The 27,842-nt window shown below is 47.0% G+C and overlaps 1 protein-coding gene across 2 annotated transcripts in view; it reads right to left on the bottom strand.

Annotated features, from left to right (window-relative positions):
* Window positions 1-27,842, bottom strand: part of ABCA13 (ATP binding cassette subfamily A member 13) — a 417,355-nt gene that overhangs the window by 113,854 nt on the left and 275,659 nt on the right. For both annotated transcript variants that reach the window (XM_043462544.1, XM_043462545.1), the window contains 5 exons: window positions 27,490-27,608; window positions 25,815-25,902; window positions 19,967-20,075; window positions 2,898-2,952; window positions 700-877 (listed from right to left, as the gene is read on the bottom strand). In XM_043462544.1, coding sequence (XP_043318479.1) covers window positions 700-877; window positions 2,898-2,952; window positions 19,967-20,075; window positions 25,815-25,902; window positions 27,490-27,608 — 549 coding nt within the window. The remainder of the gene's footprint in view (window positions 1-699; window positions 878-2,897; window positions 2,953-19,966; window positions 20,076-25,814; window positions 25,903-27,489; window positions 27,609-27,842) is intronic.

The following is a 27,842-nucleotide window of genomic DNA, read 5'->3' on the forward strand; positions in this document are numbered from 1 at the left end:
CCCCAAGCGGGCGTCCAAGGAGGCCGCTGTTTAAACAGCAGGGACGGGTGAGCTCACCCACTCCTCACCCACGTTAGAGTATGAGCCTCTCAGAACTCACCGCCACGTTAGGAAACACACGCCCCGTGCAGGACTTTGGTGTGCTCACCTGCCCTGCTGGTATTCTAATTAATGGTCGTTTCTCCTAAAAATCAGCTTTCAACGTCCTTTAGTCTGTCCTGCTCTTCTGAGTCAGCCTGTTTTGAATTGTTTTCTCTTCTTCCTCTTCGTCTTTCATTCTCTGTGCCCACACTGCGTCCTGCAGGAAGGCATCCCTGGCTACCTCGGTTGGGGTGAACCTCCTTCTCTTTGGGGTTCTCACAACACCTTACATTGCCATTTCTTGTGCTGATTGCTATGCTAGGTTTTAACTGTCTTCCTGCTAGTTCATCTCTTATACAGCTCTGTGCATTTCGCCTGGGTGGGAATTACATCTTTTGTCCCCATAGCTGCACAGATCCCAGCTTATGTCCATCTTCGCCTCCTCAGAAGAACACTGCTAGAAAGTACAGGGAGGAGGCTTAATGTGAAATGTGCTCTCAGGAAACGGCCAGCAAGGGGCAGCCACACACACACACACGCATGCACACAGATGCACACACACATGCACACACACCTCCCGGGGTGCAGGGACACAGAGGGACAGCACCAGAGTCCTACCATGTCAAACAGGAAGTTGGTGAGCCAGTAGGTCCGGTAGCCCAGGCCGCTCATGTGCTGCAGCCTCTTGGCTCCGGTCACCCTGTCCCGCACCACGGAGCTGCCGATGGACGCGGAGAGGATGGAGAAGCCAAGCACGATGCACAGGGCGACGCCGCACTGGCGGATGCTCTCCAGGCTGCGGGCGGGAGTAGAACAGGCATCAGAGGCTGACGGGGACCCAGAGCTTCTCCTGCTGCTACAGCCAGTGAACTGTCAGTTATCCGTTGAATGGTTACAGGGACGGGCAGGACTGACTTTTTGCAACCCCATGGGCTGCAGCCTGCCAGGCTCCTATCTGTGGGATTCTCCAGGCAAGAACACTAGAGTGGGTTGCCATGCCCTTCTCCAGCAGATCTTCCCAACCCAGGGACAGAACCCACATCTCCTGCACTGCGGGCAGATTCGTTACCACCTGAGCTACCAGGGCAGCCTGAAGGGAAGACAGGGGTGGGGAAAAATTATTATGAGATGATATGAAATCATATGTGTGAAACTTCTGGAAACTGTAAAGCATGACAGAATTTAAAGAATCTTCCACTTACTTTCAAAAAGTGGGGAAAAAAAGATCTTGCATCCTTTCTCTACTGACTTATAAGAAGGTCTCACAATCTCAAGAAAACTAGCTGTTGTCAGATGTGTTGCAAATATTTTTGTTTCTCTCTTCACTTTTTAAAGTTTATTTTTTGACAGACTTACTTTCCATTTTTGAATCTATATTATATAATTTATATATTCTTTAACTTTATAGGCTTTACATTGGGCTTAGAAAACTTTTAGTTCATGAAAATTACAAAAATATTCAGACATTTTCTTTCATTATCTTAAAGTTTTACTTTTCAGTGTTTGTTTCATATGGATTTTATTTTACTGTAAGAAAGTGAGGTTAAAATGCAGATTTGTTCATTTACTTTTCAAATAGCCAGTGAGTTCTGCCAACACTGTGAGTATATATATCTCCTCAAAGGAAAAATAAAAGAAAAACAGGACCAGCCGGCATATTGGCTACGGGTGTGGATTCTCTTACTAAAGCCCCTTGATGCCCTTTCATGGCCGGGGTTAACAGCTCCCAGCATCCAGAGGCCACAGAGGAGCGTGAAGGTCACCGGCAGCTGCCCGTCTACCCACCCAGGGCCTTGACTCGACGCTAAGTCTGCTCTCAGGTAAAACGATGGCCCCTGCCGCCTGGCCTGCACGCCGAGCCGTGCCCTCTGCCCACTTGGGGCCACTGCGCTGGACAGCAGCTCCCATGGGGCAGGGGGGCGATCAGCCCCACCTGGGGATCTAAGCTCTCAAAGCACCGAAGCTCTGCACAGATGGCGGTGCTCGGCGATGACACACCCTGTACCTTCTGGGCCATTTTTAACTTGAGCATCGCTCACACCTCTGGTCCATCACCCCTCGTCCTTGGGGATGGTCAGAGCCCAGCTGCCTCCAGTGATACATGGATGAAATGGCTCAGCTCAAACCGTCCATCACGTCTTACTGTATGACCTAAGTTGACAGGCCCACACCTAGAATCCTGGGCAGGCATCAGGTAAAGAAAGGACCCCAACAGTCCACGTGTAAATGTGAGGACCACCTGCCCTGTTCCGGACGTGAGGGGAGGTCGCCCATCAGGCAGATCGGTGTCCTCCCACCCCGGCTGGTAGGTCACAGGAAGTACATAAACAATACTTTTTCTTATCATCAATTTTTAACTAAAAGTTTGCTCACTGGATGGCAGAGAAGGGAGATGGGGAGGAGGAGACTCTTAGGTCCGTACATAAAGGGCCTCACTCCACCATTTCCATGTGGACAGCGAGGACAGACTCGCAGGAGCTGTCAGGAGGAGTCGCTATGGTGACCTCAGTAAATACTGTGCTTAAAATCTGCACTTGAAAAAGATGTTCGGTCCCATGGGCTTTGGTGAATCATCCCTTTAGAACAACTTCTACCTGGAACTAAGCTCTACAACAGGCTCATCCATTTTAGACTCAGCTGATGCACTTCCTCCTTCATCATCCCTGCCCGCACGTTTTGCACAGCAATGCCCAAGTCTTGTTCCACTCGGCGTGTCTGCCAGCGCCACTCACGGATGAGAAGAGGGACAAGATGCACCCCTGCCAACCCCAAGATGCTCTTCCCTAGCCAGCCCACCCTCTGCTCCGTCAACTCACATCTTGTCCTCATTCAGTAAGGCCCCTCCATACGGGTGGCTGTAGAGCGTGATTCCTACAAAAGAGAAGTTGGAAAGGAGTGAGACAGCCCTGCCTGCCATCCAGACACAGCCCGCCTGCCACCACCCGAGGCACCGTGACCAGTGCTGCCTGCCCACCTGGCCAGGGCCAGCCCCTCCGCCTCGAGGATGGCAAGGCCCAGCCAGCAGCTCAACCAGGGTGCCCTGGAACTTCTGCAGCTGCCGCGCCCAGAAACCACCCACACGTACTGAACACACCTGCACCACACGGGAGCCTCAGCGCTAACACGTCACAGCGACGGCCTGCCCATCACTGCGGCCCAGGCAATGTGTTACCCGTGATTTACTGTGGGGAGCCAGGCTCAGGAAGACCAAGCAACAATACACCAGGGGGATTCCTTCATGGAAACCAGTGAAATGCTCAGAACTTCTCCTCTAAATCAAGCCACGTCTAGACAGAAAACTGAAACACTCCACTGGTCCAGCTTTGCTTTGGGGATTGTTTTCTTTTTGCTTTATTAGCTTCTTGAGGCTTTTAATTACTGTAACCATAGCAGCTAATATGGAGACCTTGCCATCAACTTATCAATTAAAAGGACTTCGTCATCTGTACCATCTTTCTAGATTCCATCAGTTCAGTTCAGTTCAGTCTCTCAGTCATGTCTGACTCTTTGCGACCCCATGAATCACAGCACGCCAGGCCTCCCTGTCCATCACCAACTCCCGGAGTTTACTCAAACTCATGCCCATCAAGTCGGTGATGCCATCCAGCCATCTCATCCTCTGTCGTCCCCTTCTCCTCCTGCCCCCAATCCCTCCCAACATCAGGGTCTTTTCCAATGAGTCAACTTTGGCATGAGATGGCCAAAGTATTGGAGTTTCAGCTTCAGCATCAGTCCTTCCAATGAACACTCAGGACTGATCTCCTTTAGGATGGACTGGTTGGATCTCCTTGCAGTCCAAGGGACTCTCAAGAGTCTTCTCCAACACCACAGTTCAAAAGCATCAATTTTTCGGTGCTCACCTTTCTATATAGTCCAACTCTCACATCCATACATGACCACTGGAAAAACCACAGCCTTGACTAGACGGACCTTTGTTGGCAAAGTAATGTCTCTGCTTTTTAATATGCTGCCTAGGTTGGTCATCACTTATATACGTTAATATGCAATATGAGTCTTTCTCTTTCTGACGTCACTCTCCCTGATAGGCTCTAGGTTCGTGTATTAGTTCAATTCAGTTCAGTTCCTCAGTCTCAGTTGTGTCTGACTCTTTGCGACCCCATGGACTGCAGCACGCCAGGCCTCCCTGTCCATCACCAACTCCCAGAGCTTGCTCAAACTCATGTCCATCAAGTCAGTGATACCATCCAACCATCTCACCCTCTGTTGTCCCCCCTTCTTCTCCTGCCTTCAATCTTTCCCAGCATCAGGGTCTTTTCCAATGAGTCAGTTCTTTGCATCAGGTGGCCAAAGTATTGGAGTTTCAGCTTAAGCATCAGTCCTTTCAATGAACACTCAGGACTGATTTCCTTTAGGAAGGACTGGTTGGATCTCCCTTGCTGTTCAAGGGACTCTCAAGAGTCTTCTCCAACAACACAGTTCAAAAGTATCAATAGATTCGTGTATACCTAGGGCTGACTCATTCATACCTATGGCAGAAACCATCATAATATTGTAAAGTAATTATCCTCCAATTAAAAATAAAATAAAAGTATTTTTTAAAAAACAGGATTTCATCGTGAAGGCTTTTGAGACATCCATGTGTGCTCCCCACCCCAGCAAATTCCATCAGTGTTGTATCCAAAAGAACTCCAGGGCGTCAGGCATCTCATCTTACTGTCAACGATAAAGACCAACCCCATTTCCTGTTCTGACTGGTCATCTCAGAGGTGCAGAGCTGAGGGGCAGCGGCACGTGGAGCTCATCACTGCATCCTCGCCCCACCTCACCCGCCTCCCCTACACGCCTCCTCCTCTGGTGGCTCTAGCCAGTCACCTGTATTTTGCACTCTCTTACGACGGCATGTCAGATATTTACAGAAACACATAGGGCAGAAGTAAACATAAATAAAGAGCTTGGTGCCAGAAGAGACGACAGAAGCCAGGGTCCCACCAGTCCCGCCACCAGGCACTCTGACCCCTGTCCACCCCCGTGCCTCCTTCCCACTCCGGGCTTTGCTCCTCCCGCCCTGGGCTCAGCCACACACCAAAGCACCAGCTTTCACAGCAGAGAGAACAGTGGGAGCTACTAGTCCAGCAAGCTCCCTGCACAGTTTCCAGAACCATTTCTGGACTCTAAATTAATACTGTCTGGGTGCTCTCCCGCAGACTCTCAGCCTGTGTACCAAACACCCACAGTGGGCTTCCCACCCCCTAGACTGGATGCACACATCTGCCGTGAGCCAGCTTCGGTGCTCTTGCCTGTCGGGACCACTGACACCCCCTCTTCCGTCTTCCTGTCCCTGAACACGGCTCTTCCCCCTCCTCAGGTGTCCTCCAGCTCTGGATCCTTCAGGTGCTAAGTCACCTGACAAGCGGCCCGGCATCCACCAGCCCTGTTGAGAGGCGGCCCAGCAGCTGAGGGACTGAGGATTGTGCTCAGAACATGCAGATCCAGCCAATCTCTGGCAAGGGTCCCACCAGGCACTGGCAATGCCGTGCAACACTCAGGGCTCCATGGATGAAGAAGCACGTTCTAGAGGAGAAAACATCTAGAGAAATGCAGCTAGCTGACGGGCAGCTTGGAAAGTATTTTATTTTAGTGACACGGGAGAACGTTGGACTTGACTAACCTGAAAATAACCCGTGGAGCAAGGCGGAGCCTGAAAATGCCTTCAGGTGGCTAGAGGATTGTCATGAGCACAGAAGACGGACTCAGTCTACAATGTTCTAAAAGTTAGTCCAAGGAGGCAGAGTCAAAAGATATAAAAAAGCATGTCATTTAGAGGGTTGAAACTTTGGGTGAGCCTGACCTCTGAGGAAGGAGGTTGAGTCTTCAGCATCTTGTATTTGGCTGGTGTTTCCTACTTGCAGTCTTTGCAAGAATAACACTGTGATTGTAGGGCCGGAGCTTCCCTGAGTTCTATGAGCTTCTAGTGAATTCTCTACCGTGATGGAGAGGCTGTAGCCAGCTGGTCAGAAGCTGCAGAGTTGAGAGGGGGCTTGGGGGAAGGGAGGAAACTGAGGTGGAGGAGGCTCCAGTGGCCTCTCTAAGAGAAAGTCATGTCTGACTCTTTTGTGACCCCATGGACTATAGCCCGCCAGGCTCCTCTGTCCATAGCATTTCTCAGGCAAGAACACTGGAGTGGGTTGCCATTCCCTTCTCCAGAATACCTTCCTGATCCAGGGATGGAACCTGGGTCTCCTGCATTGTAGGCAGATTCTTTACCATCTGAGCGACCTAAGGCCAAACACAATCAGCAGGCGAGTGACCGCCACAATCCTGACCACCTGGACCCCAAGTCATCCACTGTCTGCATCTACAGCCTGTGATGCCCGTGCTGTAGGCGCCACGGAACTGCAACAGCAATCCCTGAAACTAGGCTTGTCTCCATCACATCACGTGTCCTCAGAGCTGCGCTGAGGTAACGACTGGGAGCTGATCATGAGGGAAAGGCCCAGGCTCCTCGAGAAGGACCGCGCACGATGAAAGGAAATCACTCACATCTCTTCAGTGTCGCTTCCAAAGCCTTTCAGAAACGGCATTTCGAAAAATACATTTTGAATACACTTGCCTGATTTTTCTTTGATTATTCTTGTCATTTATATTCCAGCTTTTCTTTCTAAGAATTGGCCCACGGCAATGTGTAAATGTATAAAATTAGTTTTTAGTCTTTTCATTAGAGCACGTCTTCTATAGTTTCCAGAGTCCATATATCTGTCATTTGTAAAAATGCACATCTGTGCTTTTGTCCAATATTCATTATAATAGCAAAGTACTTAACTTGTCTTCAATTCAAGTAGCCACTTTTGGGTTCATTTCTTCTATAAAACTTATCTTTGCAAGTACCCAGATGTCTGTAAACATCTACACCCAAAGAAAAGACTGGATTTGGCATCAACTGTGGGCAAAAGTTTTTGTTCTTTTAATTAATTCACTATAAGAGATGGAAGAGTTTATTTAATCTGACAAAGTATTAAGAGAAATGTGTGAACTTCTCTGACTAGAAGGCATTTTGATGGCTTTCTATCTGTCTCTTCTTCCTCTTAATCTCTCCTGGAAAAAAGATTTTGTTATCAATATTAAGATTAATTATTATGCTTATTGAGTAGTAGATGCCAATCATAAAAAGGTTTTAGATAAAGAATAGGGTACAGAGTAAAATTATACCATAATCCAATCCAAAACCAACCAGAATTAATCACTATTTGCATTTTGATATTAATTATTTCAAAATGTCCAGGGTTTTGTCTATACACACATTATTATTAAATTGTATTTCACTTCAGGTATCTTCTATCTCATGGATCATTCGTGACCTTCAATTAATTTTTTGCTACATTCATGCAAACGTGTGCATAATCTATGTTATTTCACTAAAGTCGATGTTCACCAAATTATTTTATTCACTCTATGGATTCGATACTTTTGTGATATTACTCCTGATGAATCTCTTACATGACTGTCTTTGGGTGTTCTTTTAGGAATATTGATGGTATGTTTCTGAGGTACATCCCACAGAAGGGTATTCCTGTGGTATCTTTACTTTACAAGCAACACTTTCACAATGTATGGAGTTTGGTAAAAGTGTTAGTAGTTCACTTGTGTCCAACTCTTTGTGACCCCATGGACTGTAGCCTGCCAGGCTCCTCTATCCACGGGATTCCAGGCAAGAACACTGGAGTGGGTGGCCATTCCCTTCTCCAGGGGATCTTCCCAACCCAGGGATCGAACCCAGGTCTCCGGCACTGCAAGCGGATTCTTTACCACTGAGCAGGAGTTTGGGTGTCTGGCTTTTTCCTGCCATGTTCTATAGGCAGTGTTACAGGACCTGCTGCCTTGGAGACTGTGGTTAGAGTCAGAAATCAAATTCTGGTTCCTCCAAATGGAGTCGCCCAAATACCCCCAGGTTGTCTCCCTTGTGAGACCACAAAGCCTTGGCCACCACACTACAGAACTCAGAGAAAGGTTCTGACAGGCAGGGACAAGGATCTGAGGACACAGGGGAGGACACTGTGTGTGTCCCCCAGTTTACGTACTGCCCCCACACATCCAGACAAGATGCCACCTCCAAGTGGGAACAGCCAGCAGGGAAAGACTTTTTGTCTGTGCTGGCTCCAAGAAGCCAGGAAGTCAGAAAAGTGTGGCCCAGTGAAAGGAAACCCTCCTGGAAATATCCACTCCAGCCGCCATTCCAGACAAAAGTCTCTAGGAAAACTGCCCTACAGCAGTCGATCTGGAAGTGGCTCCCCTCCTACCTGGGGAGGCAGCTGGCACCCTGGACCCTCTGCCAGCGTTCAAAGGCGAGCTGAGCCTTTTCCCACACCTGGCCAGTGAGATCGACTGAGGGAGGCGGAGCGCGGTGAGGCAGCAGGAAGCCCAGCCCCGGTCCACCAGGGGCACCGGTCAACGTGGCCACGTGGGGCAGGGCTGCCAGGGCTCTGCTTCACCGCCACGCTCTGTCCTGCCCTACGGCCCGTCAGGGGCCATGCCTCCATCCCAGCAGCATCACTGAGGCTAAGGGGGCTTGCGGTGGGGTACGTGGTGTGTCAAGGGGCCTCTGGGAGATGACCATAAACCCTCACTTGGGAGCGGTGAGACAGGGCATGCTGATGCCTTATTTGCCAGGCTCAGTATATCTCAGCCCACCCTCCAAAACAAGGCAGATCTGTTGCAGGGCCCAGGGGTAGGTTCAACATACATTATCCACCTCGTTCTCAGGCCAGATTTCAACAGAAGGACTGCCTGCTTCAAAACAAAACCAAACCACTTCCCTGGATTCAGAATCTAATAATCTGGCATCCAGAATATGTCCAGGATTGAATTGAGAATATCCTTCATAACAAGAACCAGGACAGTCACAACCTGAAAGAGAAAAGACAGTGAACAGACACCACCACTGAGATGAGGCAGGATGTGAGAATTACCTGACGACATAGACCATAAAGATGGTTCAACATGGGACTGTGAATTCTCTTTAGATGCAAAGATAATTCAGTGTATCAGTGAAAAAATATAGCAGTGATAAAAATAATCATGTGGGAATTCTAAAACTGAAAGTAACAGAAATAAAAAAAATTTACTAGATATACTCAACAGTTGGGTGGAAATAGAATGATAGAATCAGTGAGTTTGAGGATGAACAACAGAACTTACCCATGCTAAAAAGCAAAGAAAATAAATCCCAGAAACTAAGGGACCTATGGGAAAATAACAGAAGACCTGACATTCTTATTACCATAGTCCAAGAAGAAAAGAGAGAGGGGGATTGGAAAAGCAGTTGAAGACATAATGACTGAAAACTTTCCTACACTGGCAGGAGATGTAAACCTACAAAGTCCAGAGCTAATTCCAAATGAAACTTAAGTGAATCCCAAACAGGAAAACACAAATAAATCCATGCCACAATATATTATAATTAAATTTCCAAAAATTAAAGATAATCTTACAAGGTCTTAAAACCAGCCAGAGAAAGAGATGGTAACACAAACTCAAAATACAGTGGATTCCTCATTTGGAACCATGGTATCCAAGAGAAATTGGCATATTTTTCAAGTGCAGGATTTTCTTTTCTAATTGACAGCTGTGAGTTATATATTCAGAGAAACTACATTTCAAGAATGAAGGAGAAATTAAAACATTCTCAGTGGAAAGAAAATTAAGAGAATTTGCCATTAGTAAACCTACTCTGTTATCCGAGGTGACTGATATTTCTCCCCGAAATCTTGATTCCAGCTTGTGCTTCACCCAGCCTGGCATTTCACTTGATGTGCTCTGCATATAAGTTAAATAAGCAGGGTGACAATATACAGCCTTGACGTACTCCTTTTCCAGTTTGGAACCAGTCTGTTATTCCATGTATCAATAATCTCTGATACGCAGATGACACCACCCTTATGGAGAAAGCGGACAAGAACTAATGAGCCTCTTGATAAAAGCGAAAGAGGAGAGTGAAAAAGTTGGCTTCCAAGTCAATATTCAAAAAATTAAGATCATGGCATCCAGTCCCATCACTTCGCGGCAAACAGATAGGTAAACAATGGAAACAGTGACAGACTCTATTTTTTCTGGCTCCAAAATCACTGAAGATGGTGACTGCAGCCATGAAATTAAAAGATGCTTGTTCCTTAGAAGAAAAGCTATTACCAACCTAGACAGCATATTAAAAAGCAGAGACATGGCAGTCTCTACATCGGAGCCCCGAGAACAGCTTGCCTCTGGATACACTACTCGTGGATGTGGAACCAAAGGTGAAGTCTAAGAAAAGGGAAGCTGTTGCAGGAAGAGGCCGAGGCCGAGGCAGAGGAAGAGGGGGTCCTAGGCGATAATGTCTCTCAAGACTACTATTTCAAAGTAGTGGGGAAGGAAGACTGATCCATGACAGAGGAAGACCATGAGGCCAAGGCAGAGGAATGTGAAGTCCTAAGCGATAATGTTCGTGGAGCTTACTGTTTCACAGGGGTGGATGTTCAAGTTTTTTGTACAGGCTTTGTTTGTTTGCAGCAGTTTTTAATAAACAAATGTAGCACAAAAAAAAAAAAAAAAGCAGAGACATTACTTTACTGACAAAGGTCAGTCTAGTCAAAGCTATGATTTTTCCAGTAATCATGTATGGATATCAGAGTTGGACTATAAAGAAAGCTGAGCACCAAAGAACTGATGCCTCTGAACTGTGGTGTTGGAGAAGACTCTTGACAGTTGCTTGGACTGCAAGGAGATCAAACCAGTCAATCCTAAAGGAGATCAGTCCCGAATTCTGATTGCTGATGCTGAAAATGAAATTCCAATACTTTGGCCACCTGATGTCAAGAACTGACTCATCAGAAGACCCTGATGCTGGGAAAGATTGAAGGCGAGAAGAGAAGGGGATGACAGAGGATAAGATGGTTGGATGGCATCATTGACTCGATGGACATGAGTTTGAGCAAGCTCTGGGAGTTTGTGAAGGACAGGGAAGCCTGGCATGCTGTATTCCATGGGGTCACAATGAGTTGGACATGACTGAGCAACTAAACTGAACTGAACTGAAACCTACTCTAAAATAGCAAAAGTCAGTCTTCTAAACAAAAATGAAATCATAGCAGAAGACGACTTAGAACTTCCAAAAGGAAAGAAGAACATCAGGATGTGTTAAAAATGGAGATAAACATAGCAGACCGGCCTTTATCACATGAGTTTCTCAAGTCATACTTTGTGACACAAGGAACCATTAGAACAGGATGTAAGGTGGTGCTCAGTTATAAGTAAATACTTAAGACTGTTATAATTCACAAATGGAGAGACCTAAGGGTCCTAAGTTCAAGTAATGTTTCTACGCAGCACGCAAAGTGGCAAATGCCAGTACCAGTAAGTCAGCCGTGCACACTGTAACACGTAGAATCACTAAGAAAACTAGATCGGGGAGATACTCAAAATATGACAGCTAAACCAGACAGAATCCCAAAAACCATTCCAGACTTCACAGGAAGGAATGGAAAAGAAAACAGAAGAAACAAAACAAATAATAAAGTGTCAGAATCACAATGTAAATCCATTCAATGTAAATGGTCTCAATATGCCAATTCAGTGGCAGAGATCGGTAAGAGTGGATTAAAAAATAAGATCCAACTATACTGTCTACACAAAATTTACTTCAAATATAATGACATAGGCTAGAAATAAAAGGATAAAAAAGATATACTGTGCAAATATTAATTTAAAAAAGCAGGAAAATTATATTAATATCAATTAAAGTAGACTTCACAGCAGGTAAAATTATAGCAACAGTGAGGAAGGCTACAAGATGACAAATGAATTAGTCCACCTAGAACACATAACTATGTACCTACCATCAGAGCCTCAAAATATATGAAGCAGAAATAGGCACAGCGGAAAGGAGAAACAGACAAATCCACTATAGTATTTGGGAACTTCAGTACACCCTACTCAGCATATGACAGAACTACCAGGCAGAAAATCAGCAAGTCTATCAATGAACTGAGCCACAAAACCAGGCAGTAAAACCCAATCGATATATATAGAACACTCCACCCAACAACAGGAGAATACTCATTTTTTCCATCCCCAATGGAAACTTCACCAAGATAAACCACAACTGAACCATAGAACAAACCTCAGCCAACATAAAATCATTAAAAGATGCAGAGTGTGTTCTCTGACTATGACGAACTAAACAAAAAGTCAATGACAGAAAGGTAACAGGAAAATTCCACAAGACTAGAATTTAAACAACACACTTCTAAATAATCCCTGAGTATAAGAACAGGTCTCAAAGGAAATTTTTGAAAGTCAGAAGCCAATCTTACTTGTATTGCTTCAAAAGTAATCAGTCACAGCTTTGTAAAAGAAACTGTTCTTCAGCTTTGAACTTTAGAAAAATCATCAGATTTTTTTAATCAATAATTTCTATCTCGTAATTTCCAGTTTGGGAATACTGCTTGATTTATGGCAAACTCCTTTGTTGGCCCAGAGTAATGCTGTTTTGTTTTTGATGCACGTTTTCTTCTCTCATCATTCTTTGTTACTTTAATTAGTATTTGTTTTCTTTCTTTGTTACTTTAATTAGCATTTGTCTGTTTTCTTTCTCTACCTAATCCGAATAGCTCTCCTCCTCATCATCAGTTTAATGACATCATCCTTTCCCTCTGTGCTCTGAGGAGGCTGCACATGGGACAGGAAGACTTGCAATCAATACGGTGATTCTGCATCCAATGAAAATTTATGTCACCATCTGCATCTCGGCAGTCATCTTCTGCCCCAACCCTGCCACTTGGGCTGGCTGTCCTTCCCCTTTTCTCTTCTGTTTGACGAGTTCGCACGTCTCCCTGGACCTGTGCAGACGTGAGCTCATCCTAAGATGCTCTCTTGGCAACCCCTTCTCAGTGTGTGCGGTGTCCTCCTTCCACGAGACGTGGGGCAGGCCCCTGACCCCATGCTGGGTTTGACAGCTGGCTTTGTCTTCTGCTCTGACTCCTCTTTGTTGAGGCCAGGGGCTGGTCCTGACACCTCAGTGCCTACGGCCCTCTCAGCACAGGGAGCTCGTCACCTCTGCTTGGGTGACACCGGATTTTCTCTCTCAAATATCTCCAAACAAACTGAAGGCCAGTGCTGACGGCCAGTTCCTGACACCCGACATCTCTTTGTGCAGAAACTCTGCTGGACCAATCTGAGCAGACCTCCTGTTCTCAGCCCTGGCTCTCTCACCAGGACTCAGGGGTTTATTCCTACGGGATGTGCATCTTATTTCATCACAAGGAATGTAGGGAGGAAATTCTGCTAAACATATTTTCCTTCTGATCACTCTGAGGAAATGGCCTTGTATTTACTGTTCTATTCTAGGCTTTGAACAGTGAAGTTTTTTAGGATAAAATTTCTGGGGAGAGCTATCTAACTGTTGTTTTTACTGTGAAACACTGATTTTTTTTTTCAAGCAGTCTCTTTTTTAAGTTATGCATACATGGGAGAAAATTCATAACTTACCGCATGAGACAGAACATTTTAAACATTTTATGTGATTCATCTACTCAGAGAAAAAGCCACCATTAATATTTCTGAATCAGTGTGTGTGTGTTATATACATAGATACCTATTGTCTCTCTATACTATTCCACTATATCAAATTCCTGCTTGGAGGTATGTATGTTGCTATAATTTTTAAAAAACTACTTTAAACCATTAGGCAAACATAACTTTAAAGATAATTCTGAAATTACATGCTCATTACTTCCTCCTGAAAAATACCAGCAACTAGAATTGTTTGGCTATGTGGTTTCCCTAAAACCCTCTTACATAAGAATTACTTTGATTCTTAAAACAATCCTGTGAGTAGGTAGGCTCACTCTTACCATAACTAAAATGGTACTGTGTTAAAAAAAAGTAACCCAGAGAACTGTAACCTGCTTCCCTCCTGCTCACAGGCTCATCTCACCCCCAGCTGCAGGCTCATCAGCCCTCCCATGTGCTCCCCGCCACAGTCACCTTCCCCTCCCCAGGGCTGAGAGCACCTCTGCCAACTGTCACCTCCAAGGGGATTCAGAAAGTGGGGTACGGAGAGGAGGAAGGGGGAGTGGGAGGAAGGGGCAAGCTCCTTCTGGCTCCTGATGCAGGACCACACTTCCTGCCCCCAGCTCAGGTGTCCGTCCTGCCGGGCAGCGGTGTCCAAGCAGCTCTGAGTTCAGAGGAGAGGCAAAGGGGGAGCCCTTGACTGTGACTCCCACTCACCCACTGTCTGTCTCCCTGGCGCGGTAACCGAAGTATGACTCAGCCAGGCACTCTCAGTTCAGCCCACGTGGCCGTCTGCGTGTCTTCTTTAAAAAACATCTGCCCATTTCTTATTCAAGTTATTTATTTATTTCGCTATTGAGTCAGAGGTGTTATACATATTGGATATAACTCCATGGACTACATGGTCTGCAAATATTTTCTCCCGTTCCATAAAGTGCCTTTTTCATTTTATTGATTGTTTCCTTGAATTAACTAGGTCAGACTCAGAAGAACAAATACTACATGATCCCACTTACATGAGAATTCTAAACTAGTTTAACTCCTAGAAGCAGAGAATAGAATAGTAGTTATCAAGTGCTGGAGGAAGGGGAGATGGGAGGTGGTATCAAAGGTATAAAGTTTTAATTATACAAGCGGTAAGTCTTAGACCTCTGTGCAGAGCCTAGGGTTTAAGGCACTGTATTGTGTATTTAAAAATCTGCTAAAAGGATTGATTTTATGTTATTTAATCACAAGACAGATTGATAGATAATAGAGGGACAGACAGATAGATAATAGACAAATTGCTGTTGTTCAGTTGCCAAGTCGTGTCTGACTCTTGCGACCCCCAGGACCTCAGCATGCCAGGCTTCCCTGTCCTTCACTATCACCTGGAGTTTGCTCAAACTCATGTCCATTGAGTCAATGATGCCATCCAACCATCTTATTCTCTATTGCCCACTTCTCCTGCCCTCAATCTTTCCCAGCATCAGGGTCTTTTCTAATGAGTCAGCTCTTCACATCAGGTGGCCAAAGTATTGGAGCTTCAGCTTCAGCATAAGTCTTTCCAATGAATATTCACAGAATTCTCCAAGCAAGAATACTGCAGTGGGTAGCCATTCCCTTCTCCAGGGGACCTTCCCAACCCAGGGACTGAACCCAGGTCTCCAGCACTGCAGGCAGATTCTTTACTGTCTGAGCCACCATGGAGTGACGGTAGACAGATAGAGGGAAACAGATGGATGGACAGACAGATGTATGGGACAGAGGGAGGCAGAGGTAACATTAGGGGCCTGACCATGATGATGGTTTCAGGTTGTATACTTACCCCAAACCCATCAAGGTGTCTGTATTGTGTTTACAACTCTTCGTACGTCAAACGTATCTCAGTACAGTTTTGTTTTGTTTTGTTTTTAACGTAGAAAGTTGAGCAGAAATGTTTAAGGTGAAGAAGAGTGAAAGAGTGCTCTGGACAGAGGCGGAGCAGGAAGCAGGCCTGAAGGGGCAGCGGTGAGTGGGGTGTCGTGCTGGCCACTGAGGGGGCAGGAGGGGAGCATGGCAGGAACGGGCATGGTGACAGGTCAGCAGTGGGTTAGAAGGCGGAGTTTGACGTGGGAGGAGACACAGGCACTGATGCCTGAACACGGGGCCAGGACAGCCTCAGCACCTCAGAAACGCTTCCCCCAGCAAAGCGTCAGCATCTTAACCATGTCCTTATTCTTGAGTCACTATCAATGGAATCACAACAAAAGTACTTTCCAAGGGGCTCACCCAGGCTGCGGCAGGGGGATGCGGACGTGTGCACAACGTGAAGGGGGGGGTGAGGTGCCTGTGATGGGCAAGCAGCATGAACTTGGGTTTGGGTTTGAAGGTTTTACTATTATTTCATCCGGGAAGGTATGACAATCAGTCAGGCTTATCAAGAACCAAGAAGAAAGGAGGGAGGGCGTGTGGCAGAGAGGAGTTCGGAAGAGAGAGAGTCAGGAGGGGCTGTCTGGCCAGAAGTGGGGGGCCTCAGGTTGTAGAGGGGAGTCTATTCTATTTGATTACAGGGGATACAGGAAGGCAGGTGGGCGTGTGATCTGACGGACGGACTCTGTGGGAGATGTGGGCACTTAGAGGGCATGCAGCTGTGGGCTTGGGGGAAAGTGGGAGTCCAGGGACTCACCCAAGAGGCTGACACAGGAGCCGGTGGTGCAGATACTGAGAATATCCAGGATCCCAAGGGCAGGGAGACTGACTGATGGTGGGAGGCGCAGGAAGACACTGTCCAGGCTGGGGGGACTTGGCCTCAACTGACTTAATTTCCCTCGGAACCCAGAAAACATCATCACGTGACCTTGCTGTTGTGGCTGCTCAGTTGCCAAGTTGTATCCGACTCTTTGCGACCCCACAGACTGCAGCACACCAGGCCTCCCCGTCCCTTACTGTCTCCCTTACCTTGTGACTGTCCTGCTGACATGAGAACGAAGCCTCCGAGTTGCCACATTCTGTGACCCCCACTCCTCAGATGAACTGAGGCCACCTCCACACCTGCCCCCTCCCCGGCTGCAAGACGCTCTGCCCAGAACCCACAAATGTCCAGGCCACTGTGGGCAGTCACCGAGCAGGACGCGTGGACTCATGCAGGAGGAAGAGTCTCCCTGCAGAGTCTGTGCATGAACACATCTACTCATGTAGACCGCCACCAGCCTGTCAGTGGGTCTAACGATGACTCCAGATGCTGGGCTAGGCTAGTCACCTGCTTTACATTGAGTTTCATGCTTAAAATCAGGGGGGCCCTGACAAGCTGCAAATTTGCTGGGGCACAGCAGGGTGGCCAGGCTAGGTCAGGGCTCAGAAAGCTCCTCCACTGAAGGCAGGGATGTCCAGGTGTGCCAGGACCCAGGTCCATGGAGACGAGAAGCAGGTATGTCATATGCAGAGTGGTTCATCAGCGGTTGTTGACAAGATGCCCACTGATCAGGTTCCCAGTTCTGCTGGGCTCAGGACTCAGGCTCTGCTTGCATGGCCCTGCCTGAGTCCCACGGCCCGTGAGTCATCATAATGGCTAAGCTAACAGCTCATTGTCTGTCCATTGCAGACGGACAGACAGCCAGGGATGTGAGGAGGGGCTTCTGTGAAGACCCCTGCTCATCAGAGTCCTTAATTAACGCTCGGCTATGACAGGTCACCACACATTCTCCCGAGGGACTGTGCTCCCAGTTCACCTCATAGACCCTCCTTCCCATGAGGACCACGTACACACGCCAAGAGGAACTGGGATGAGACACAAATAACATACTGGTCAAGAAGTTGCCAGTAGCTGATGATAAATGTCTTCTTCAAGTCAACACAACCTTACAACAAAGGAACAAAAAATCTACTACCAGTGGATGCTTCTCAGCTGACCCCTCCCCAGAAAGGTCTGGGAACCCAGAAAACAGGGCAGAGGAGACACAACCGGTGGACGCCTACGGGCTAGTTACACTGCTCCCAGGCCCAACCGCTGCTTGTGTTACACACAGGTGCACATGCCTGTGCACACACGCACACACACACTCCCTGCTCATCCTCATAGCCAACCTCCCACAGAGCAGAGTTTATCCATCTGGCCTCCTAAATCCCTGAAAAGGCCTCCCTCACCACCCTCCTTCCCTCTGATTCCATCTCCACAAGTCCCCATGTCCAGCTCCACAGAAGCCACCAGCCAACGCACCACACACCCATTTTCCTGGAGATGCTGGAATATTGGGTGATTTTTTCTCCTGCTCTTCCTGACACTCTACCTTCCTCTGGACTCTGTGCCGAGATCTCTCACCTCGGGCCACAGCCCCTCTGCCTCCTTCCTACTCCCACCCTTTCCCACCCCAACTTTCCTGTCTCCACGTCAGCTTGGGCTAAATGGTTTTTATTCACAACCCCTCTCCTGACCTCATCTCTCCAGCTGTCTGAATCCTGTTGCATGTGTATTTTCATCTGACATGTGACATGAACCCACCACCTCTGAACTTGTAAAATCCCTCACTCTGTCTCTCTCTCCTGAATCATTCCCAGGCCATCAGTACTGACCACTACATCATTCATTACTAAAAGCTCAGATTTATATTTTAATCCTTTAAACTCTTCCTCTAAATGTCCTGGTGACAAATTCTTAATTTTTCTTTCTGTTCCCTTCTCCAAAGGCTCAACCTTTCCTCCCACCTCTTTGAAGCTGATAATTTTCACTTGTTTGCCTTGAGGTATCTTGGCCTTACCTGGGTTACTTCTAACTTGGGAGCAGCGTCCTTCCAGCAGGGCACATGGCAGCAGCCAGGGCTCCTCCCTTTCCCACGTGGTTTCGGATTATTCTTCCTAACACACTCCTGGGATCCTGCCATCCTCATTCTCAGATACAGATCAAGCCTTTTGGCTGCCCATTACATAAAGGCCATCATCCTCCGCTGTCAGCCAAGGTCAAGCAGAAGCTGGCCTCAGACGCCCTCTTAGAGAGATCAACAGTGTTCCTGGACACTCGCCCTCAGGATGAGGTCAACTGGAACTCCCTCCAGGAACTTGAGCAGATGCTCTGACTTCTCTCATATCAGCACCACTAGTACCCACAGTAGCATCCTGACATCAGTCACACTTTTGCTCATGTTCCAGGTCCAGTGTTAGTGGCCTCCTCCATGAAGCATGTTCCATGAAGCATGTTCCCCTCCATGAAGCACATTCCATGAAGAATGCTCCCCTCCATGAAGCATGCTCCCCTCCATGAAGCATGTTCCATGAAGCATGTTCCCCTCCATGAAGCATGCTCCATTTGTGCCTATTAGAAGCACCCTTTCAGTTTGTAGCAGTAGAAAGGCAAAGGCTGTGTTATCAGCTGTACCTAGAACCGAACTGTGGCCCCATCACTCAACAAGCAGGTTGTGGGTGATTCCTCTGAATCTCAGTTTTTTTAAACAGTGAAAGAGGCAAATGCCACCCACCTTACCAAATAAACACAAAAACTAAATGGGACCATGGATATAAAAACATCTAATGCCCCTAGTACATTTCAGACATAATAAACACCACTCTGCTATCCCTCATCCATAGCACTCTATACTCTTTAGTACTTCACTTGGGCACACACATTTTTATATGTGTTGCCATCCCAAAACAATTGCAGTGCCACAGAATAATTAACTCTGTTTTATTTGAAAATTGGTGGAGAAGGGAAAACAAAAACGGCAGAATGAATTCGGAGTAAAGTCATGGCATACTGGGGAAATGGTTTAACATTTATTTCTATGTGAATTAATGCTTCAAAAAAATCCTGTAAATAAATTATGATAGCTATGACCTGCTGGTATTTATACATCTGCTTGTATTCTTTCTTTTTTTTTCCCAAAGAACTGAATGAATTTGATAAACTACTCAAGTGAAGCATATAACATCCCCTTAAACCAATAAATCCACTCTGGGTTCCAGAAATGGACCTGTGTCATTTACCAAAATGAGCAAGCACAGGGAGTGAATTCACAGTCCGCACAGGTAACTGATGGGTGGAGGGCTCAGCACAGAATAAATTAGGGTAAGCGATGAGCTCCCTCCCATCAGTAATGGTGCCCTGGACCATACGACAGAGTCTTTAGAAAGAGCAATTACTCTTGCTTCTGGAAGACGCTAAGTCACTAGGAGTGAGCTCTCTAGTCACCTTTGACTGCTGTCCTCTCATAGCTGAGGTCACAACTCCACAAGTAAAGACACTGAGGGACACACACACACACAAAAGCCACCACAGCCTCTCGATGTGGACGCATTTCTACACGGATTGGCTGCCAAGCAGAAACTTCGCGTCGCTCTTCACATTTCTGCTCACAACTTTTTCTGATTCTTTCCCATTTAGCAACACTGTCTTTGGAAAGTAGTGGATTAGAAAATGCACACAGAATAACATTACCGTACTGTCTCCAGTCTGCGGTAGGGGGTAAGCGCCTCCACAAAATAAGATTGTTGAGATGATTTAGGTAGGAAGGCAGGGAGTGGAAGCCTTTCTGGTTGTACCACACCTAAAAGAGAAAGATAACTTAATGGCCCTCCTGAAATTAGTTCTTAAGTCTGTTCATAAGCTGTTCTCGGATATAGGGAACACGTGTAAATTTGCTTCTCCAGCACCTGAACACAGGCCTCAGGGTAATGGTCCTGCATGGCTGACAGTGAGCAGTGAATTCCAGCCTGCTAAATATTTTATATTTATCTCCAGCATATAATTTATAGCTAAAAATAGATTAATTTTCCCCAGAACAAATGTAAGTGTTGCTCTATAATTATATTCTCACAGCAAAAAAGGAAACTAAGCCCATCATTTTTTTCTTCTTTCTCCATTGGTAAGCTAACGAAATCTGACCTGCAAATTAAAAGCACGGAAATGATAAGAAAAAAATGATGACTCTCAAATTAATAACTGAATATGGAACATTATTCCTCAAAATAAATTGAAGTGAACATTTGCTGAGCATGGAGAATAAAGCAGCAGGCCCGTCAGACAGGAGGAAGGTGAAGGAGAAAACAGGAGACAGACAATATTATTAAAATTGAAATAAGAAGTAGCATAAAAAATACTAATTGAACCATCAGTATCTATATCTCACAATATTGATATTTTAATGAAAAAAAATTTTAATGCACTCAGTGGAATGCTGGTGAGTGTCTTTAAGAGATAATGAATCAACCAGCAAATTCTGACCTTAATTCAAGTTCATTTCTCTAGATGACACTGTCTTTTGTGACAGTCTTCTTTGTGGAATTGGAGCGGCTCTCTTGCTGGCTCCTACTCAGAGGAAGCTGTGCAGGCTCTCGCAGTCTGTGCCAAGTTAAGGCCAAAGCTCGGGTCCCGGGGCTCCCAACCCGTCCCCCGCCCAGCCCCATCACAGGGTGACCAGCTGTCTCCACCAGTGTCCTGAGTTCCCGGGAAGAACCGAGCATCCGGCGACAGCTCACGGAAACGCCCATCTCCGCAGGACGGTGGCCCGACTCCTTCTTAGGAAGCCCGCCTCACTGGGCGGCTAAGGAGGCAGAGCTCTGCCCTCTGTCACGGCGCGGCCACCGCACACCCCCATCTTCAAACAGTTTCTCAGGTTCAGGGAAACCCTCAGCCCTCACTCTCTCCAGCTCCAAGGAGGAAGAAATTCTGCTCAAGACCGACCATCCACAGGCCCAGGACAACCCTCGGCTGTGCTCAAGTGGATCTGAGACTGGTGACAGAAAAATCCACAGACTCACAAACGGGTCTAATTCAGACACAGGATTCTGAAAAGCAGGGGAAAGCGTGGGTTCCCTTCACAGGGCAGCCCGCCCTGCCCTGCACTGAGATCACTTACCAGAGGGTATCTGCCCCCCTTCTGTACCCGACAGTGACCCCAGTCCCTGCAGGAACCCCCAGTCCACCTCTCACCACTCCCACCTTCAAACACACACGCCTGCAGATGTGCTAACATACAGGGACTAGCTATGCTTCTGGATACAATGACGTAAAATGCGAGACTGCTAAAGTTAAAGGACACACAGAAGAAAACCTCTGCTGTGGACGGGAACCACAGTCCACAACCTGCTCCCCCCACCACCAGTCTTGGCTCCACTAACCGCTTAACTGGAGGAAAAAACATGAAAGCCAAGGGTGCTCTCTGCCCTTGACGTGGGGCCTTCAAATTAGTTTGTTTGAAATTTTGTTTTAAAAGCAGGGTGACATTTTTTTCAGCTTAGAAATGACACTGCACACCGAAATGCCATCGTGGTCCAGCGGCCAAGACACCGCACTTCCAGTGCGGGGCCTCGGGTTCCGTCCTTGGCTGGGGAACTAGGATCCCGCCTGCCTCACGGCTTGGCAAAAATTTTTTTTCATCTTTAAAAATTAATTGATTGATTAAAATAAAATAGCAACAAGGATTTACTGTATAGCACAGGGAACTGTGTTTAAAAAAAAAAACAACCACTGTACAAAAACACAGAGAGCAAACTGGGGTAGCTGCAGTGGGGCGGGCACCCCAGAGCCTGGGCGTCTCGCCCACTCCTCCCCATCGGCTTCAGCTTCAGCGCTGGGTCAAGTTCACGCTCCGTTTCTCCTCCACCCGCGGCTATGGGGGTTCTGATCCGGGCTCAGCCCCTGTGCCTCTGCTGACACCGCGGTGCCCCAGACAGCCACCAGGACTGGGTCTCCACCATCATCCCAGCTGAGGCCAGCAGCTGACAAACCTCTCCACTCAGGGACACAGTCTGCAGGCCAAAGGTCAAGAGGGATGCCTCATGGTCAAGACCAAGTCACAGGTGTGGCCGTGAAACTTGGCGATGCTTGCTGAAGGAGGGGTGGTGCCCAGTGACTCTCTCAGGGGACAGAGGGGCTTCCTATCTAAGGGGTATAACCCTGAGGACCCTGACGTCCCAAAATGCTCATTATGAGATGCCAGGGTTCATCAAGGGGGCCAAATCAGAGGGCAGAGGATGCGGCCATGCTGGACCCTGAGGGCTCCAGCCCTGCTCTCTGCAGGCAGGAGGCCAGTGAGGAGCTGCCCCATCAGCCTGTTTCCAAATCCCCACTCGTGGTCGTCAGAAACAACGGGAGAAGCGCCCGGCAGAGAAGAGTCTGGGCATGGGAACACGGCCACGGGGACAGTGCCGGGGGCCGGGTGGGATCCGGGCAGGGAGCATTCCCACCAGAGGGAGAGCAGGCATTCTGTGCACAGCGCAGCCCCCCAAAGCCCCGCCCAGCCCCACGACGGCCAGCTGCTGAGGGCCCTGACAACCGTGGTGTTATTGTGGGCACAGGTGACCAACACACAGAGTTTCAAGGAGCAATATGAACATCATTTCGGTTCTACTACAAATCGGCTTTTGCTTGGGAGAAATTTTATAAATTCTTTTAAGTAAGCGACAGATGCTTCATGATGATCTTAAATAAGTTGTGGGACTTCCTTCCCTGCTGGTCTTAAGTCAGGACCAATAAATCCAATAGCTGAAGGAGGAAGTTAACCTCCTTTTAGGAACTTATCATGACACCTCAAAACAGACCTTTCATGTCAGGATCCATAGTAACAGTTCCTCAGAAAGGCAACTAAGTTACTGAAAGGAAAAAAAAAATTTGTGGGTGGATAGTCAAATGCCTAAAAGTCTACATGAGAACAGAACAGAATGAAGGCCAAACACCAAGAGGGCAGTGTGTTTAGCCTTTAACTAAAGTGTATACATTCTAGAGGGTCTCCCTGGTGGCTAAGAGGTAAAGAATCCGCCTGCCAATGCAGGAGATGTGGGTTTTATTGGTGGATTGGAAGATCCCGTGGAGAAAGGAAATGACAACCCACTCCAGTATTCTTGCCCGGGGAAATCCCATGGACAGAGAGACCCTGAAGGGCTACAGTCCATGGGGTCGCAAAGAGTTGGACAGAACTTAGCAACTGAACAACAAAATACATTCTAGAGGGTGTTTAACTAAACCAGCTGAATACTCACGATGTGAATGAAATCATTCATAAAGGTTCCATGAGAGATATTATAAAATATGATGAATTTTAATTATTAAGCCTATTCGTATGCAAATTTCCCATTTTCTCCTCAAAAAGACTCCGAAAATCGTAGACTCTATGTCTTATGAATGTACCCCAAAGGCCAAAGTAAAAGGCTGGTGGTTAATTACCGAAAGGTTAATGTAATAATTTGACATGACATCAACCACCAACAGTGCTATGGGAATCTGAGACAACAGATGCCCTTTAGAGTCGAATGCAGACTCACGATCGTTGAGCTCCCTGCAAAGAGGCTCTCTCCCCAAAGGGCTGGATACTTGCACACCTGAGTATGGCAAAGTCCATGTTAAACAACATCAAAAGCTGCAGAAGTCACTGCTCAAACACGCTGATACAGAAGACAAACAAAGAGGAAAAGGAGCAGGTGTCAGGGAGACACAGGGTGCGGAGATCTCTCACGGGAGCAGAGACACAGGAGAGCCTTGGCTGCACTGCCCCAGGCCCTAGAAGCACAGACGGGACGCTCCACCGTCAGCAGGAGGCTTGGTATTCACACAGAGCAGAAACTTAAAATGCTCTCAGAGGAAATGAGCAGATTCCTCCTACAAACTGGGTTTACTTTAATAACAGTCACATCATGTGTTCAAAAAGCCAGCAAAGGGATTTTAGATTATTTTCTATCAAGCTATGAATCTTGATCTTTTCATCTTAAGCTACAAATCTTTCCCTGTGTGTGGCCTGCAGCGTGAGAGAGATTTGAACAAACCTCAGTTGAAATAAGGGATGTCTGAACAGTCTACACAGGGACTGGAACTTTTCATCAGGGATTACACTGTGAAATACGACTGTTAAAATTTCTCTCTGTGATTACATTGTGAAGTGTGAATGTTAACATTTTCACCAGGGATTACATTGTTAAAAACCTGTAAAGCACCTTTATTTCACTGAATAATCCTTCAACAGGCACAAGCCTGGATCCTGAAAAGCTTTTCCATGTCACCATGAACCATGAAAGGCCCCACGACAAGGCAGAGACATTTCATCAGTGATATGACAGGTATACAAGCAGATTCCACTCCCAGGTGGCCTAGTGGTAAAGAATCCACCTGCCAATGCAGGAGACTCAAGAGACACGGGTTTGATCCCTGGGACAGGAAAATCCCCTGGAGTAGGTAACCTGCTCCAGTATTCTTGCCTGGAAAATCCCATGGACAGAGGAGCCTGGAGAACTACTGTCCATGAGGTCGCAAAGAGTCAGACACAACTGAGCAAGTAACACACATACACACCACTCCCACGACTTACTCTTTCCCAATTTCTCTCAAAATCGGGACCAAAGCCAGACTATTTCCCCAATCACCGAGACTGCGAGCTTCAAATCTTTCCCATCTTAAGGTTGTACCAACCTCTTTCCTTAGGGAAACCTGCCCTGATTCCCTGCCTCCAGGTTCCTCGGTGGGTAAGGGGGTAGGGGTGGTACTGGTGGGTAAGGGGGTCTTTCCTGGCCACTCTCGGTAATGCCAAAGGGATTTTCCTCATTCATAGGGCCAGACCAGCAGGGCTTAAAAATCCAACCCCTGGGAGGGGTCCTGCCTGCTCACCACACTGGGTCCATCCAGTCATCAGGAAGAAAAGGAATTTATTGGGTTGACCCAAAAGTTGGTTCAGAATGTTACAGGAAAAACCCGAATGAACTTTTTGGTTAATAAATGCATGTATCAAGATCGCTGTCATCCTGATGCTGCTGCTGCTGTGGCTGAGTCCCTTCAGTCGTGTCCGACTTTTTGCAAGCCTATGGACTGTAGCCCGCCAGGCTCCTCTGTCCGTGAGATTCTCCAGGCAAGAATACTGCGGTGGGTTGCCATGTCCTCCTCCAAGGGATCTTCCCGACCCAGGGATAGAACCTGCATCTCTTATGTCTCCTGCACTGACAGGCAGATTCCTTACCACTTGTGCCACCTGGAAAGCCCCACCCTGACAATAAGTGTCTTTATTATTACATTTTTTTGATGTGTCTTTAAAAGAAGATTACTTTCCTTATTTGCTTTAGATCTATCAGGTGAATTCCCATCTTAACAAAAAACAGTGATCTATTTCATATATCTCTAAATAGCCTAAAGGAAACGATTCATTTTCTCTTTCCAAGAGAATGTTCACGTACAACTGGCTGTATTTCAGGGTAACAAACACTGGTATTTGGTTCGATGTTGCCAATACCCACAAAGGGTACAAAGCAAGTTTCCCTGAATGCTTTCTAAAACAAGAAGAAAAAGAAAAAAGGAAAGACTGTACCTTTGCCAGATTTGGGGGTTTTGACATATTTGAATTTGTGTCTTGAACTTGATCGGGGATTTGCACTCCAAAAGACCATCCTCCGAGCCTGGGGAAGTAAACAAGAGGTTAGAGCTTCTGCCAGGCAGCACCAGGCCCTCCTAACAGAGGGCGTCCCCCACCCACCACACCGGTCATAGAGCCCATAAAACCGTGGCTGCTGAACTTCCAGGCTCTGGGTCGCAGCCCCCCCCGGGTCAGCCTGCTGCGGGATGAGGCCTGGCCCCAGGCAGGTGTCTGAGGAGGGTGCTGAGTTTTTAGCAAGGACGGATGAGCTCACCCACTCCTCACCCACGTTAGAATATGAGCCTCTCAGAACTCACCACCACGTTAGAAAGCATGCCCCGTGCAGGACTTTGCTGTGCTCACCTGTCTGGCTGGTATTCTAATTAACGGTCATTTCTCCTAAAGATCAGCTGTCAGTACCCTCTGGTCTGTCCTGCTCTTCTGAGTTTTCAGTCTGTTTTGACTTGTTTTCTTCCTCTTGCTTCTTTCACCCTCTGTTCACACACTGTGTCCTGCCGGCAGGAATCCCTGGCTACTTCGATTGGGGTGAATCTCCTTCTCTTTGGGGTTCACACAAGACCTTACATTTCCATTTCCTGTGTTGATTGCTATGCTGGGCCTTACCTGTCTTTTTTGCCAGTTCATCTCCTATACAGCTCTGTGAGTTTCTCCCGGGGATATGGGGTGAATTACATCTTTCCTCTCCATATCCCTTGGGTTATATACTATATTTAGCACTTATGAAGCTTCTAAAAATATTGAACATTAGAAATAAAAACACACACTAAACTTTGTTTCCCAGTTTCTGGATAAAGGAGATTAAAACAACAAATTTCCACCATTGTGCCTGGATTTAGAGCAGAAATTTGGGGCAAAAGAAGAAGGATAGAGTCCCACTAGGCTCAATTTAATTCAATCATTCATTTCAGAGACTCAATCATTCACTGATTGAGTGCCTTTTGTATACCAGATACTATTCTAAGTCCTGGGCACACAAGTGCCCACCTTCAAAAATCAGAGATTCCTGGATGTGTTTAAAGGCACAAAGGGAGGGCAGCAGGGGCCAGACACGGTCCAAGAAGCATCAGAAGGAAACAGAACCTGGGGGTGGGGTGGGAGGATGTTCTAGGCATCGCAGACACACCAAGCAATGATGCTTTTGTGTTGGGAGGTCTCAGGAAATTTGATGAAATAGTGAGTATGACTGCAATTTAAATCAATGAGCAGCTCATCCCTATCCTCTCATCTCGATTCCCCGTCTTAGGCTCAAGGAAATGCAGCACAGAATAAAAGCTTGCCGCAAAATCTCTTAAGAGGGACTTTAGGATACCGTGGAGAGCTTCCCTCATTATGCTGTGAACGTCTCAGAGCTTATCCTCTAAAGCAGTCAAGCTGCTTCTGGCTTCCCCAGGTGACACTCCATGAACATGACTCCCCCACTCCCCCCGGGCCCAGAGTGAAAGTCAGCAGGAGGAATATGATTAAGTTTTGCAGCACTGCTTTGGAATTTTTATGAGTATCAAGGTTAGCAGGAGACTTCTGAGCTTTGAAGAACATCAGCATTTGAAACGATCAGATTTCCTAAGCAACTCTGAGAACAGGAAAGATACAGCAGAGGTTTCAAACCCACCTCAGTTTTTCCGTCGGTGCCAGCAAATACTCCTCCAGGGGGAGGCCAGAGAGGTTGAGAAGCTGGTGGCCCAGGTGGTTGGTCAGGTAGGGAGCCCTGGTGCTCGCATTGGGGCACTTCTGCAATCATTTCCAAAGATGGGAAGTAGAAGCTTGTTCACAACCCACACACAGGTTTCCCGAGACTACTTAAGCAAAGTCAATGTGACTCTTCCCAGCCCTCACTTTTTCAGCGACTCATCGATGGCCTTTTATATGTTCTGATTCCTCATGTCTCTCTTAAGAGTCACCTACATTTGAGAATTATACCAGAATTCCGCTGCGACCTTTGCCATTAGTTAGATTGGGGGACTT

The sequence above is a fragment of the Cervus canadensis genome, chromosome 3, assembly GCF_019320065.1.
Source record: "Cervus canadensis isolate Bull #8, Minnesota chromosome 3, ASM1932006v1, whole genome shotgun sequence".
Lineage (NCBI taxonomy): Eukaryota > Metazoa > Chordata > Mammalia > Artiodactyla > Cervidae > Cervus > Cervus canadensis.